Below are 17,125 nucleotides of genomic sequence, written 5' to 3' on the forward strand. Positions count from 1 at the left end.
TACATGGGTGAAATGGAAGAGTATAACATACTGTGTTAGTAGCTCATGGGCATAGGTACTTCTGAGACAGCTCTTTGTTGCCCTGACAGCTGACTTTGAAAGTCAGAAATGCTGCACTGTCATTGTTTTATAAAGGCAGGCATTCAGAACTTAGAGCAGTGGTTTTAATATGCCATTGTGCACACTGCTTTAAAGAAGAAACCAGTATTCCACACTAAGTAGCTGTAGACCCCACAGTCTTTTGTTTTCTGAGACTGGAGAGATGCCTTTATTCTAACACTGTTGCACATTAAGCTTGTTTACAGCTCAGTATTATGTCACGATGTGAGAGAGGCTTTTAATGTCCTGCAATTAGTTTTAGCTAACTTAACTGCATTTTTCTGTCTTTTTATGTACAAAATATACCACCTGCCTGTTTTTTACTTTTTTCAATACGCTCAAAGGCAGTGACTCCCCCTGCCCCCAACTAACAAGGAAATAGGCCCTCTTCAATGCTAAAAGTTTCAGGTCATGGTAAATTAATACACATTCAAGGGTGAGGAACCATTGTGATTAACGCATATAAAAAGTGTTGTTGACTCTGCCCTTCTGTGAACCACCTTAAATGGGAAGGAATTAAATCTAAAATTGTAAAGCAAGAGCACTTCCACACACTTCTCTGGACAATGGGGTTGTGAAGTAAGGTGTCCTTAATTAACCTAGCAGCCTATCCAGTTTAAAATGAGCAGTGAGTGAAGTTATTCTGGTTTTATCCTGAGCTTACTGGATGGTGAATGGGACTTAATATAAGTGGATACTCTTTTAAGGGATCACAGTGACACACGGCTTGTGGTGTTGTCTTTCATGTTGTCCTCTTCAACAAGTCTGTGTACTTGCTGATGTTTACTGGAACTTTGCTGTGCCTTCTGCTTTGTGAAAGCCAATGGTGGGCATTAAAATCACCTTGATTTGGGCCAGTAGTGCTTTGTGTATATTGGAAGTCGCTGTAGCGGTCCAGCATCACCACACTTCTATTGCACAAACTTGCTACAAGTTTTGAAAATGGATTTAAAAAAAAAAACAAACCCCAAAAAACCAACCAAAAGCTAAACAACAAAAAACAAGGCTTCTCTTGTAGCAAAGATGTGTCCAGAGTTCGAAGACTTCCTTCTGTGCATTTACCCGGTCAACTAGATGATTGAGTTTTGTCTGGATTTTGAACTTTATTCTGACTGTGCATTTTTGCATTCACTCTGGAAATCTGAACTGTTACTATCTACAAGTGCCAAGAGAGAAGGAGACTGCTTGCTCCGTCCGTTTGGATTACAGTGAAATAGTTGTGACCTATTCTGCATGTAGTTTATGAAAAGACTGTGATACTCGACATATCTACAGCTACAGAAGTTCACTAATTTGGGCTATTTGCCAGAAGTCTGATTTGTGTTCTGTGAAATCCAGAAAAACAAGCATTCAGGAGGTTTGAATTATGAACTATTTTTTAGAAGTTCCTTGAAGTGCTAACAATGGTTTCCTGCTAACTTAAAGTTACTTTCTCAAGTGGGTTTTGAAAGGTTACACTCAGTACGCTAGCGGCAATACTGTCTTGTGGGCTTCTTTTTTCTTCTTTTTTTTTTTCCTTTTTCCAAAGCTTTGATACGCAAACGAAATAACCTAAGGTGTTCCTTTTTTGTGTGATAGACCCACTGCGTTATACATTGAACTGAGTATCGATTTTCCAGATTAAGTTTTTGTATAAACAAAAAAATCCCAAGCCAGATCCCTTGGTGTTTATAGTGGCAACCAAAAAGAGAGGTCTGTATTTTTGGGATTGGTAATCCCTTTATTTAAAAAGCTTAAAATACTGTTTTTGTTGTACTAAACTTCTCAGTTTCTTCTTATTACTCCAGGCTCCTGCATCAGAGAAGCTTCCCGTTATGTACCTTATGGATTCCATTGTCAAGAATGTGGGAAGAGAATATCTTACTGCATTTACTAAAAACCTAGTTGCAACATTTATTTGTGTATTTGAAAAGGTATATACACTTTCAGAAAAGTTCTGTATTCTAAGCAAAATTTGTTCCTGGTAAAATAAATACATGCTTTCAGTTTTGGGTTTTCTTGGGTGATGAACTATGCAAATTTGATTTTTTTTTTTTAATAAATCTCAGTACTGTATCTATACGGTGGAAGATTATTCTTGCTGCTATCAAGCATGTAAGTCACTTGTTAGCTAAAAGATGCAAAGTTTTGCTTAATTTAATTTGGTTCATAAATGCCTGTAATTTTCCTGTCCAGGAAAGACTTTACTAGCAGTATTTTGGTTACTGATTGCTTACCTGGATGGACTTTCTGTAATGTATGGACCAATTAATGATGAATTGTTGGTTTATTTTTAAGATATTAAATAGTCTTTATGCCAAGAATAGACTGAGAATCAGTTTCTTGTGCATTTCTCAGAGCTTCTCTTTCCTGTAGTTAGATTTATCTGATTTACTTAATTCGTGATGTGCAAAATGGGTGCTTAAACTGTGAATGAGTGAATAGCACTGACACCTGATTCTCTCATGGTGGTCTGTGATTTGAAAAAATGCTACATGGTGAAAGGGTCTTGGAATGTATTGCTATATTAAGTTACAACTATATGTTTTAATTTCATTCAACATTGAAAACGTTGCCGTATCTTTTAATTTTTGCTCTTGAAACCCAGTGAAGTAATTGTGCTTATTCCTCAGGGAGAAAGGCAAATCAAAGTCCAGTTTTTGAAAGGCTGGACTGGAATGGGTTTAAATTGGATCAGAAATGAAGGGTTAACTTCTATTGTTTCCTGTACACTATAAGAAAGTGGCATCTCATATGAATGAGATGAATGGAGCTTTTGCGTATTTATCTTACGTATCAGTGAGGATCTGAGATCCCAGTATGCTTTATATATGGTTTTCAGATCTAAAATGCATGACGAAATGAGGAATAGATTGTAATAATGAATGACCATAGAAGACTTAAACTCCCATGTGTAGAGTAGATAGATAGGCAGAGACTTGTTTTTTCAGTATTGTGAATGTCTTTTAAGTGAGTTGCATTTAATGTTGCAGCGGAAGCTCTGAATAATAACTAATTTTCAGAGTTTTATAGGTTAACTGTCTATTAAGCCAAGTAGAACTATTTAATTAATGTGTATTAATTAAATGTGTAAAGTAGCAGTCACTTCTAACAGCTTAATTGGTTGTGTTTAAAGATGCAAGTAAAATTCCAGCACTGACATCGTTACAAATGTTTTATCAGTAAATGGCCACTAAGGTATCTTTAGACACTTGATGAAGTCAGAAACTTTTGCTCAGTCATTTCTGCACCTTTTGCAGTGAAATTTACCCCCTCTTTGAAAATTGTGTAGAGGCACCCCCCTCCAGTAGCTAAGTATGAATTGTTTTGTTGAAGTTCCTGCTACTCCCCGAAAGAACCTCGAAAGTTTCCAGAGCATTCTATGTCTTGCTGTAACATCTTAAAAATAAAACTGCAGCAAAAACCATCTACATAGTCAACACTTAATGATTAAATTGGGATATTGACATTAGGACAGCTGCATATATTTTGTCCTCAAATGTTTTTCATTTATTGTTTACTTGTACTTAAGTTATGAGATGAACTAAATTTTGCTTTACTGTAAACTTCTAATTTACCTGTCATGAGGTAATCCAAACTAATTGTGAAGACACAAAATGAGCACAGGGCCTACAAGTACGCTTGATCTCTGTGGCTCACAAGATGGGTCTAATTTTGCAGCTGAACTGAAATACAATTTACTTCATTTTAGCTAATACCTCTTTCGTTGCATTTGTTGGAAGAAAAATCTTTCAGTGGCTAAACAGCTGAGCAAAACTCCTTTTCTGTTCACAAGTTTGTTTCCTGATTTGTTTGTCATTGTTCTACTCCATTCAGCACAAACATTTGAGTAATGTATTGTCTCAGAGGCTGTTGCCTTTCAATATTTTTGTTACTGTATTTTTTCCACAGAAATTGGTCAAGTAAAATGAGAATTTTGGTAATGGAAAAATTGAAAGAAAATTCTCAGAGAATGGTAATACACAATAAAACCTTCAAATGGCTTTGAAACAACAGTTCCACATTTGAGCTTCTGTTACGTTGGTATAGATGTATGATTTGCACTGCTTATATATTCTGTATAGGAAGTTCAATGTGTTGAAGTGGCAAACTGTTGATAGAAATAGAAAATAAATGAAGTCTTAAGTTCTACAGAAAAGTTTAAGAAATTGTTTTATATTAACTTAACAAGCCATAGAATTGTTTTATTGTTTTAGGTGGATGAAAATACTAGGAAAAGTTTATTTAAATTACGCTCCACATGGGATGATATTTTTCCTTTGAAGAAACTATATGCACTTGATGTCAGAGTCAACTCATTAGATCCTGCTTGGCCAATTAAACCTCTGCCCCCAAATGTGAATACTTCTAGCATCCATGTGAATCCTAAGTTTTTAAATAAATCGGTAAGTTTTTATGCCTACTGTATGAACAGATGGTAATACATGTAGTTTTCATTGTTTGTATGCTGCATTTTGACAATTTAGTGTTTTAAGAATGAAGTATCTGACCTTTGTAGACAGGTAAGAGGAATTTCTGAATTCAGAATATTTGATGGGTTTTTTATATTTCAAAACAGTATTCTAGATCTTGGAACATTGATGAATTTATATTAAATGACATACGTCTGTCACTGCAGGCAAATTCTAAGGGGAAAAGTTTTAAATTGTTTTTGTTATATTTTGCATGAAAAATGCAACTTATAACTCCTATACAAACTAAGTCCCAGTACTGGGTCATGATAACAGTTAAAGGAGATGGAATTAGTTGATTCTATCAGGATTTTAAATGTAACTTTTTTTTTAATCCTGTTTTTAGCCAGAGGAATCTACTGCACCTACCTCTGCTGTCACTTCTGGTGCCTCTACTCCTCCAGCTGTTCCTGAAATACAAAAGAATTTGACACAGGAGCAACTGATAAGGCAGCAGTTGCTTGCAAAGCAAAAGCAGTTGTTAGAACTTCAGCAGAAAAAATTAGAGCTGGAGCTGGAACAGACTAAAGCACAGTTGGTGAGTAGGATAGTTGACACTTTTATAGTTGGATCTAACTTTCTTTTGGACAGTACTTAGCTAAAATGCAATACATTGTTTTTTCCTCATGTTAGACAAGCGTAGCTGTTTTAGGACTAGATCAATGCAAGTTGATCTGGGGTTCCTGAGTAGTATTTGTTACCTAAAAACCTTGAGAATTACACTCAAAATAGAGGTTAAAAAAAGGTGGAGTACTTTTTTTTTTTTTCTTCTCTCCAAAATTATGCCTGCCTATGATCTTCATCTTCCATCTCTTCTTGTGGATTGCGGCAAGCCAGGCTTTTTCAAATATATTTGCTCTTGTAGAATAAGGAAGCCTGATTGTTGGAAATAAAGCCAGTTTCCTCATTAGGTCAGGTTGGTTTGATGCTGCCATCTGAAGATGGCAGTTAAGCTGTGTTGTTTTACATTTGTAATTGAAAGTCTTGCTGTGTTGACAGTTGATGATCCCAAAATAAAGGATCTTTGGAGTATAGAGATTTGAAGATTATATCAGCTACTTGGCAGCTTAGTTGCCTTGAGCACGTGGAATATGTAGAAAAACTAACGCTGCAATGAGAACACGTGCCTGAGTTAGATATTTTGCAGTATTGACTTTGTAGTACTGATTCTGCATTATGTTTGAATTTGATCTTTTGTAATGGTACTGCATTATTTTAATGCTTGTAATTAGCAATTAATGTGTCATTTTCAGTTAAATAGCTGAATCGCATAACTTTCAAGACATTTCTATTTACAGTTTTGGTTTCGAGACAAAATATGACCATCTCTGGGTAGGAGTTGTCATGCAGATTAATGCTGGATTTTTTCCTGTTTCAGGCTGTATCTCTTAGTGTTCAGCAAGGATCATCTACTATAGCTTCAGTTCCAGCACCTTCCAAGCAACACATGTCTCCCACACCTCATATGACAGTTAAACCACCTCATCAGACTGCTGTGCAATCCGAAAAAAACAAACCATCCCCAAGTCCTCCTCTTCATGATATCAAAATAGTGAATAGGGATCCTCGACTTAATAGGATGGCTCAACATTCTTCTCATGCTAAAGATCAATCTCATAGGAAAGAATTTTCACCAAACACGACCAGTCAGTCTGATACCAAGGCAAACAAAACCACACAGGCTGAAAAACAAAACTCAACAAAGCAAGAAAAATTGAAAGCAAGTGAAAAAACGCAGAAGAAGGAAATTGACCAGTCAGAAGCAAAATCTAAATCGCCATCCCCTTTAAAAAATAAGCTACCCAATACTAAAGATAATAAAACCCAGGAATGTGAAAGCACAAAAGTATCTGAAATTAGCAAGCGGGATCCAAGACTGAAAAGACATCTTCAAGATAAGTCAGAGGGCAAAGAGGAGGAGGTGAAAGAGAAGAGGAGAAGTACAGAGAAAAAAGAGGAACATAAGACGTGTGAACATAGACCAGTAGGCAGCAGAAATAAAGTAATTAATGGTGCTGTTCAGAAACAAGACACAACTACAGAGGAGTCAGAAAAACAGGGTGGAAAACAGGGGAGATCAAGTAGTAGAAAACGGTCACGATCACGCTCTCCTAAGGCACGGTCGCCATCTACACATTCTCCAAAAAGACGAGAGAGGAGATCACCCAAAAGAAGACTTAGGAGTTTATCTCCCACTTCATCAACTCCTAAAATTGGAAAAATACGCCCAATAGGTCCTAAGCAGTCTCATGCTGAAGAAGGCACACAAGCAGCAAGAGATGAAAGAAATTCTAATAAGAGGAATGTTAAACAAGAGGTGCGAGATCCGAGGAGAGTGAAAAAAGCCCAAGAAGACAGGCCCCAAGAAACAGCAAGCCAGCATTCTACAAAAGCTTCTCCTGATCCAAAGGAGAATGCAGAAAACTGGCAGGGATCCAAATCAGGCAAGAGGTGGAAATCTGGTTGGGAAGAAAATAAAAAGTAAGTTGTTATCTTTTAAACAACTTCTTTTTGAAGTCAGTGGAAATTCTACTGCTGACTTCAGTATAGTCAGCTTTGGGAGACAATGTTCTGATTGTTAAAATTGATAAGTTTAACTTATTTCTACTACTGAGATACGGAAATTAGGCAGACTTGGATTCTAAGGTTATTGATAGTGATGTTTTGTCATGATCAGTTCTAATAGGAATGTAACAGTTATGTCCTGAATAAAGAAGTAATTTGTAGTTTACATCTATTCTTGCTTTCAGCTCCCAGCAGAACGAAGAACACCAAGCACTTGGTAAATCCCCTCACCAAAGACACCGGGAGAACTGGCCTGCTGGTAAAGGAATTTTATCACCCCGAGCACCAAAGCAGCAGCACCGGTTAAGTGTGGATGCTAATTTACAGATTCCCAAAGAATTGACATCTGCAAGCAAGAGAGAATTACTTAAGAAGGTAACATTAATAAATCTGTCTTCATAGAAGTGTCCTGGGTATAGTTTGCTTTTTATTTTAGAAATCTAAACTTTAACTTTATATTACAGGCCAATGAACGTTTAACATCTGGTGAAATAACACAAGATGAGTTCCTCATGGTAGCTCATCAGATCCGACAGCTGTTCCAATATCAGGAAGGAAAGCACAGATGTAATGTCTGGGATAGCCCTACAGAGGAAAAATGTGGCTTGAAAAAGAAGCCTCTTCTGTCAGATGCGGAATTGACCTATTATGAACATAAGGCTAAACTAAAAAGAACACAAGTTCAGCATTCATTGTCAAGGCTTGATCTGTTGGATCCCGATGATATTTTGGATTATCATTTGCCTGATTCATTGCTTTCTGGAATAGAATGTGAGCAAGCAAAAGCCAAGCGTGGAGTACAGTTTGACAGAAAAGAACCATTTGGAGAAAGATCAAGGAGACACTCTCCTGTAAGTGGCACTAAGAGACCTTTTGCCGATAACCTCTCACCACTTGAGAGTCGAAGAAGGCTTGAGGAACAAAATGCTACTAAAGGAGCAAGAGGTTCTAAGAACTTTGATCCTTATGACAGCTGGGGAGAATCAGATGAATTTAGAGATGCTCTTAGACAACAGGGGAAAAGCACAACAGAATTCCAGAAACTAGATGGTGATGCAGTCTGCAGATTTGATAATCGTGAAGAAAGACAGCTTCTTGGGCAAGCTGGTATGTGTTTTTGCTTTATTTTACAGCTGTTAAGTAATTGGCAACTTTTTAGTGAGTAGTTATCTGGTTTGTTCTGGATTTTTTTAGGTGTTCGAGAGGAACAAAGATCACCATTCAGTGAACGTTTCAAAAGAACTAGGTATGAAGATCCAGAGAAAGCACCATTTCCAGAAACTCCAGTATCAAGATTTGGAGGCATTGAAGCAAAGCAGAGGATAACTGCACTAATGGAAGATAGACCTCTATTTGATGGCTCACCTAGACCGGCTGCTGCAAGGGTTGGGGTAGATGGACAAGGAAGTCCTTTTGTTGATGGTCCTGCTGCTGGTTCAAGTTCCAGAATTGATGGGCCACCTGGACAGGCTGCTATGAGATTTGAGGGGCCTTTGGTGGGGGCAGGGGCATCTCAGTTTGATGGACCGCTGGCAGGAGCAGGGGGAGCTGGAGCCCTAAGATTTGATGGTCCACCAGGGCAGCTGGCAGGGGCCCTGAGGTTTGAAGGGCCCCCAGGACAGGTTGGTGGCGGGGGTCCACTGAGGTTTGAGGGACCTCTTGGGCAGATAGGTGGGCCTTTGCGGTTCGAGGGGCCTGCAGGGCAGCCTGTAGGTGGTCCTAGATTTGAAGGACCTGGAGTTGGTCTCAGGTTTGAGGGTCCCCGTGGTCAGCCTTCAGGTGGTCTCAGGTTTGAGGGACCTCATGGTCAACCTATGGGGCCTCGAGGTCAACCAGGGGGTGGTCTCAGGTTTGAGGGACCCCATGGTCAACCCTTGGGGCCTCATGGTCAACCAGGGGGTGGCCTCAGGTTTGAAGGGCCACATTTACAGCCATTGGGGCCCCATGGTCAACCTGGAGGTGGCCTCAGATTTGAGGGACCACATGGTCAGCCTATGGGGCCCCATGGACCATCAGGTGGTGGGCTCAGATTTGATGGGCCACATGGACCATCAGGTGGTGGGCTCAGATTGGAAGGGCCACATGGCCAGCCAGGTGTAGGTCCTAGGTTGATTGATGGACCAGTACACCAGGGAGCTGGTGGACTTAGATTTGATGGTCCTCTGGGTCGAGCTGGTCCAAGATTTGATGGTTGTCATGCAGCTGGATTTGATGGTCAGCCTGGACAGCTGTCTCTCTTGCAAAGATTTGATGGAATTCATGGACAGCCTGGTCCAAGATTTGAAAGGGCGCCTGGCCAACAGGCACAACCACGATTTGATACAGCCATACCTCAAAGATTTGATGGACCTCACCAGCCAGCCTCTAGATTTGACTTGCCCCTTGGCCTTCAAGGTGCACGTTTCGAAAATGTAGCTAACCATCCTGCCTCAAGACTAGAAATGTCACCATATGGACAAGGTGGTCCATTTGTCGAACATCCTGGCCAGGGTTACAATGGACCATCGCATGGGATGCAGTTCCAGAGGCCTGATATATTTGATGGTTCACCTGGACCAAATTTCAGTGGGCCAGCTGGCCCAGGAGCACAGAATTTCCCATTGAGAGCAGCCGGACATTACTTTGATGAAAAAAATCTTCAGGGTCCTCAATATGGGAACTTCAATAATATGCCAATGGGAGGTAATCAGGTAAGAATTGATAATGTTAAATGGTTTGGTTGCAGAAGTATTTTTGTGTAGAGAATTACCATTTTTTCTTCCTCTAAAAGTGGAAGATTTTTCTGAAGAGCTGGCAGACTGGGAGCCAGTTTCAAGCTAAAAAAGTAATTCTTCAGTAGTTTCTAGTTCATTTAAGAAGGACATGCACTGCTATTTTTAAGAATTTTTTTTAGGAATTAAAATAGCGGATCTTTACAATCACTTTACACTGAGAATATGACGGTGAAATTAGTATTTTTAACTTCAAAACTAGGGAATTGGAAGCCTGTGGTGTTTTCATTAAACACACAAAAGTGAATTCTATATAAAGCATAAAAAGTAATGTAAGTTAATATACATGATTAATTCTTCTAAGAGATGTAGAATTAGAATGGACTCAAATAATTCTGTTGTCTTTTTGCAGCTGCTAATACTGGTGATAAACTGGTTTTAAAGAGATACCCATAACTTGGGGGAATTGAGAAAGATACAGACATTTTTCCACTACAGTTTTTTAAAATTCTTTCAGCACCAGCATGCTTTATGAGTTTTGTTGTCCTTGCTGTTGCTTGTTGGAAATGCTCCCTTCAAAAGGGCAAAAGGATGCTATTCATCAGTGAAAGTGCTGTCATTTCTTTCAGTAGATTAGAGATCTTATGAGATCATTTTCATTTGGGGGATAATAATTGAACATGAAGAGTTAACTGATTGTATGAACGCAGGTAATGTGTCATGCTAACCTCTAATGTGATAAAATTTTAAACAATTTAAACTTACTTTGGTAAATCCAGAAAGCAGCCCATGAGGGAAAAAAACACCCACCACTTTTTTGTAAGTGTATTATAAAAACTGGTTTTCCATCTGAAGCTTAATGTAGCTGGTTTGCTGAAAAATCTTGCTTTCAAGATGTGTTTTGTGCAGAGGATGCTATTTCACTTCTTGGATAAGAGTTAATTAGTGTTGTTAATAGACTTTTACCAGCTGCTTGAATTTCTTTCTGATGAGCTCTGTTTTGGTGAACAGGAAAAATTTAAAAGGAAGTACAGTTTTTGGAAAATCTGATTGAAGGATGGATATAGGTAGAAGAATTTTTTTTTAATCATTTAAATGATAGGCGAAATGAGTATGTGTTCTGAAATTTTTCTAGTGGAAAATGAGGGAAATGTTATGTAGTCATTCATGGACCTTTCAATAACAAACTGACATGGGTCACTCCTGTTTAATATATATAAAATTATAGAGAAATGTCTAGAAGTTAATGATAAATGTATACTTTCACAGGTTTCTCTCATGTCTGGTCAACCAGGGCCTTATGGCCAAGGTCAACAGTATTTGCCAAATCCTGGAAGTTTTGTTCAGAACCCTGCAGGTGTGTAACAAAATAGTTAACTTGTATTTCTTTTGGATAGTTCTGTTTGTTAGTGGCCACAAAATTACCCTGTTGTAATGTCCTGCTGTACTAGGTCTGTGTGGACTATGGGAAGCCTCCTCAGTGAGGTGGCCATAGATGTGGTTTCTGCAGGGGTTTCCTTCAAACAGTGAAGGCTTTCATTAGTTTTCATTAACCATGTGGTTTTGGTATGTAGTTGTGCTAAAAAAAACCCAAACTTCGGTCTGCTTTTCTGGAAAGTACCAGTCTGTAGGTCTGGTTTGTGTTTGCCAGCGTGTGTGAATGGTTAGTAATGAAAAGCTTCTAAAAAGTCATAAATGGTTAAAGTAAGTGATGAAGTAGATTGGTGCTGGTGAAATATGCAAGCATAAAATGAGGAAATTACATTTTAATAAACGGTTTACAGTAGAAATCTGTGTATTGGCAGCCAGCTTAGCACTTCAGAATATATTATGAAGGAAGCTGTTGCAAGGGAAGAAATTAGCCAAGGACTAGACATAAAGTAAAGAAAGTTGATAAATAATTCGAAAGGAAAAAAAGGGAGAAACAGGAGACAGAACGAAAAGTATGTTGTGAAATAGGCTGATAAAAGTGAAGTAAATTTCTGATGCTAACCTTTTGTGTCCTTGAATGTCAATGCTTTTCCCTAGGAGCTGTTCCACATTCATATCCTGATAACCATCTTGGACAGCTTGATGTCAATGAACTGTTTGCTAAACTGCTGTCAACAGGGATCCTCAAACTGTCAAAAACTGATTCCACTTCAGCACGTATGTAGATCTGTTATGTTCTAACTATTCTGTTTATTCACAGCTGAAGTGTAAAGCTAAGTTTAAGAACTTCTGTGAACTCCTGCATCTTTTTTTAAACTGAACTTTGTTTAGTGCACATGATGGAGTAAATGCTTGGTATCTTTTTTAATTTGTACACTTCAGCTATCCAGAGCAGTCAGTTTGTCTTTGGTGCAGTGCCTCAGTAACTTATGCTTGATTATAATCAGATTCTTGCTGGCTTCTGAAATATTTCTGTGTCTCTGGAGACTGAATTTTAATGCCAAAGACTGAGGTGAAATACTGTTTTTCTGTATTGAAATTCTGAGTAACTTACAGTATCTTGTATCCTTTTTTTAATGATGTTAGACTGTCTGTATTTTAGCATAGTCAGATTGTACATATTAATATCTGAATAAAAATAACTTTCAGGGGCACATAATTTCTTTCTCATGCTGTACTGAAATTTTGATTAAATGATGTCTTTATGCTTTCTAGAAGCGAATGAAACATCAGCCCAGCCAGCTGCTGAAGAGGAAGATGATGACCAGAATGAAGATCAAAATGTTCCAGACCTCACTAACTTCACAGTTGAAGAACTTAGACAGTGCGTATAGTAGAATAAGTTTACAGTGCGTATAGTAGAATAAGTTTACAGTGCAGTAGGAGTGAAGACACGGTAGTATCTAGGTAGTTAATCCAAGACAGCTGAGAGCTTTGTATGTCACTTTGTGACTAAGAGGACCTGCAGTTTTTTACATTAGCCTTGGAGAATTTAGAGAAGGAAAAAGAAGGAAAACTAAACTGGGAAGACTATCTTTACAAAAGTTGCATGTTGTGACTTAATCAGCAAGGTTGTGATATGTACTGAAGTTGTTTTTTCTTCTTTTGTCACTACTAATTTTGCCATCTTTGTTGTAGTTTGCAGAGCTGAGCCAAATGCAAGTGTTACCGTTTTATGCACTATTAGGTGATGAAGCTAGTAGGCATGAAACACAATGCTAGTGTGTTTCTTGTAAATAGTTGATAGGACCCCATTGTTTGTTATTTGAAAGTTTCAATTGATTGTGTTATGAAAATCAGGAAGAATTTAACCATATCGTGTGCTTTAACCTTGCAGTAGATTCATGCTTTTCCTCTACTCTTGTGGGCATATGAAGCAACTTACTGAGAAACTTCTTACCTGTTTCTTTTCAAAGAAATGTTAAGACTTTTTTCCATTTTTGTAGGCGCTACGATAGTGTTATAAATCGACTGTACACTGGAATTCAGTGTTACTCATGTGGAATGAGATTCACTACTTCACAGACAGATGTTTATGCGGATCATTTAGATTGGCATTATCGTCAGAACCGGACAGAAAAAGATGTTAGCAGAAAAATTACACACAGAAGATGGTACTACAGTTTAACAGTAAGTAATGCAGTATGTGTTGAATAAATTACAGGCCGGATTCTGTGTCCTACTTACATATGTGCTGTAGGATTGCAGCTGATGTTTACATCATCACAGGAGTTGGCCTTTGGTAAACAATGATGGCTTAGATATTTCAAGTAGTTTTCATAAATGCCTGCCAAAACACAAAAGGCAATTATATGATGAACAATAAGCAGTTGGAAGCTGTCGGTACTGTTTTGATCGCACTGAGAATGGAATGAAAATTGAAGGATAGTGGTCTTTCTGGAAAAATCTTTTTTTAGAATTGTAGCATTGTGAGAAAGCATGCACTGTGCTAATGCTGCATGTGAAGAGCATTTCAGTTTTAATGAAATAAGATTTATTAAGTATGGTACTTTCGGGATGGCTTTTTTTCCCCCTGAGATTTATTTTTTAAACATTTCTGGCTGTGTCAGTGTCTGAGTGTGAGTAAAAACTTTCTCCTTAGGACTGGATTGAATTTGAAGAAATAGCAGATCTAGAAGAGCGTGCAAAAAGCCAGTTTTTTGAAAAAGCTCATGAAGAGGTTGTGTTGAAGACACAAGAAGCTGCGAAAGAGAAGGAGTTTCAGAGTGTCCCTGCTGGACCAGCTGGAGCAGTTGAGGTAAGCTTCAGCTTGCCTTTATTAGCTCAGATACTGAGAATTGTCTAATAATTCAAAGACATTTACAGTGTTCTTTCATACAGTGGGCTACATGTAGACGGAAGTCTTGTTCTTGAGCCTCTGGGCAGCCACTTCATAGGTGGTGTATTTGTGTATGTGATGTTTGTTTCCCAGAGGCAGATAGTAGTATAAATCACCTGTAGTTCAAAAAAATCTGCACACATTGTCATTCCATTCTTTCAGCAAAATTGAAATGGGCAAAGTGTGTTATTTACTGAATGCTTCCATAGAAAGAGTAAATAGAGCAAGTGAATTGGAAATGGTCCTTTGTCATTCAAATAATGATTAGGTTTCCTGGGGTTTTGATATTTTTAAACAGAAATGTCTTTTTCAGTTGAAAATAGGCATCAGGACAAACAAATATCTCAGTCTTAAAGTAACCAGTAGATCTGTATTATGGTAGATGAATTGGTGTAGTCATCAGATACAAATGGTGGTAGAATTACAATTTACTTTTACGTGCTAAGCCTCTAAGAAAGTAGCTATCAAGCAGTGAAGGCCTTGTTTTAGATTTAAAAAGTACCTTTTCTGCTTTGTTCTCAGAGTTGATTATTTTGCACAGAAGTACTAAAATGTTAATACTTCATCTAAAAGTTCTGCCTTTTTATTCTGAGGCTCCAAGTTAAGGAGAAGAGTGAAGATAATGCCATAAATAAAATGTATTAAATCCCTGTACTGGATTGTCTTATATGACAGTAAAACAGCATTATGTTGTTACAAAGCAGAGACTTCCTAGCTAAAAGGGCAAAGCTTATACTTCTCAAGCGAGAAGAGTCTTCAAAACAAGATGGTGATAGTTACTCAGTCTGCAAACTATATTCAAATAATTTTTAATTAAAGTTTTCTAAAGTTATTTTTAAAGTGTGAAGGAAAGATGATGTTGTAGTCGTAATGTATTTGTCTTAATTTGAAAGAACTTTTATTTGTCTGTTACTAGGTTCTTGAAGTTCATGTGTTCAGTAAATTGTTGCAATAACCTCATTTATCTATGTTACTCCAATAACTTTTCAGAGCTGTGAAATTTGCCAAGAGCAATTTGAGCAGTACTGGGATGAGGAAGAGGAAGAGTGGCACCTGAAGAATGCTATCAGAGTAGATGAAAAGGTAATCTGATCTTATTTATACGTGATACTTATTTATAGTAGAAACCCCAAAGAATTACAGCAAAAAACATGGGAGAGCCAAGTGCTCTTTCTCTCCTGAAGGATTCCCATGGTCGTTTTACTGCCTTCCAAGTACATAAATGTTTCAACCTTTGGAAGTGCATGAATTCATGGTATCATTAGTAGAGGCTCATTAGCTTTCCCTTACTGCAGTGCTAAAGGAAAAATTAATGTGTCTATGCGTGTAGATACTGGTTCAATTATTTCTCTGTACAGCTGTACACAAATAATTCCCAACACTTACTTGGCTTCTATATAACAACTTTTCCTAAGTAAGCATACACAAAATCTTTTCCCAGTTATATTTGACACCATACTTGCCCTGCTCATACATTGTTTTTTAGACAAATTGTGTGATAGGTATAATTGACACTGTTCTGTTCATAACCAGTGATCCAGCTATAATTTATTTTTATGTATTTAAATGTATAACAATTGTTTTTCAGATTTACCATCCATCTTGCTATGAAGATTACCAAAATGTAAGTGAATCCTTCAGATTTTTGGAAGCGTTTTGCTTTCAGTTTGCTTGCTTGTTCTCTGACCTTTAGGGAGCAGATGTATTCAGAATATGGTACCTGTTTTTCTTGCCTATGACTAGACAAAGACTTAAAGGCCTTGGGCATGGCAAGTTTATAATAGAGAATTAGCTAAGATGTATTTCTTGTTGTGATGTACCGTGACAGCTTGTGTGTCATACACAACTAAAGCAAAACCATGATTTGAAGACACATCATGCACTTATTGTTGACTAATGTGCGTAATCTTAGGAATTTGCAAAAATGCAATAAATGGGTGTTGGGGTGTGTTACATTTTTAATGCTTTGGAAGTTACAGTTCCCCTGAGGATAGCAGGGAATAGTTTATGGTAATGCATTAAGCATTTCATCACTACTTGAACGATACCTTTTCAAAATAATTGTGAAAAAGTGATGCTATTAAAGAATAAGTGTGTTTTCTTAGGATCTTGATAAAGTAGAAGTTTGGATTTTGAGTGCTTGACTGTGAACGTGTTTTCATTTGGAAAAAAAAGTAAGAGATAAGAAACTAAAAATGGTTATCTTAACATGTGTTAATGCTGCCTTGACTTTCACTTTGCAGACATCATCATTTGATTGCACACCATCTCCCAGCAAGACTCCTGTAGAAAATCCACTAAATATAATGTTGAACATTGTTAAACAAGAAACACAAGAGTCCTGTGACTCACCTAAAGTCAAAGAAGAACCTGATGACACCCCTACTGCCTGTGCAGAAGAGAGCACACCTGCATCTACAGATATTAAAACAGAACCTGATGAGTCTGTTTAAATAAACAGAGGTAGGATTTTTTTTTTTACAGAAGAGCTGCTGTGTTAACTCTGGAAGGCAAATACTTTTTATATGAAATAAAAATGTTCAACTGAGGCAGGGCCTCAACTGCTGTTTGGTTAATAAATACATTTTTGTATTTGAATTTCTTATTGCCTGCACAGTTTCAGGTGTCATTGTGTGAAAGTTCTGTAGATGCGTGAAAATTTAATGGAATGAAACGGTATATGTAAAAATGTACAATTTTCACTTGTGGAAATGTAAATTATAAATAAAAGATATTTTTGCTATATATGGAGTGTAATGTTTATGCACCCCATCAAATGAAGACAGTGTTTCTGTACTTTTTTCAGTTTAAATGGAATTAAAAAGAAATTTTGCTCAATAAGATTCAGTAAAATGAAAGCAAATAACTTCAGTTATCCCATAGGTGGGTTATTAAGGGAAGCAGTGCAGGAACTTCTCAGACAGCCCTAGATTTCTTTTCTTTTTGAACTTATTTGAACAAACTTACATATCCAGATATAAAAAAAAAAAAAAAAACAACAAAAAAAACCCAAAAACAAAACAAAAACA

At 37.4% G+C, this 17,125-nt stretch overlaps 1 protein-coding gene across 1 annotated transcript; it reads left to right on the forward strand.

Moving 5' to 3' along the window:
- Positions 1–1,888: 1,888 nt before the first annotated feature.
- On the forward strand, positions 1,889–16,921 carry PCF11 (PCF11 cleavage and polyadenylation factor subunit). The gene is made up of 15 exons (XM_010294908.1): positions 1,889–2,012; positions 4,296–4,484; positions 4,897–5,088; positions 5,929–7,031; positions 7,301–7,490; positions 7,580–8,222; positions 8,310–9,805; positions 11,096–11,183; positions 11,855–11,974; positions 12,473–12,581; positions 13,204–13,387; positions 13,860–14,015; positions 15,087–15,179; positions 15,685–15,720; positions 16,340–16,921. The coding sequence occupies exons 1-15, from the start codon at positions 1,914–1,916 to the stop codon at positions 16,547–16,549; spliced, it is 4,908 nt and encodes a 1,635-aa protein (XP_010293210.1). The 5' UTR covers positions 1,889–1,913; the 3' UTR covers positions 16,550–16,921.
- Positions 16,922–17,125: the final 204 nt, after the last annotated feature.

Source organism: Phaethon lepturus, unplaced genomic scaffold, assembly GCF_000687285.1.
Source record: "Phaethon lepturus isolate BGI_N335 unplaced genomic scaffold, ASM68728v1 scaffold29209, whole genome shotgun sequence".
NCBI lineage: Eukaryota > Metazoa > Chordata > Aves > Phaethontiformes > Phaethontidae > Phaethon > Phaethon lepturus.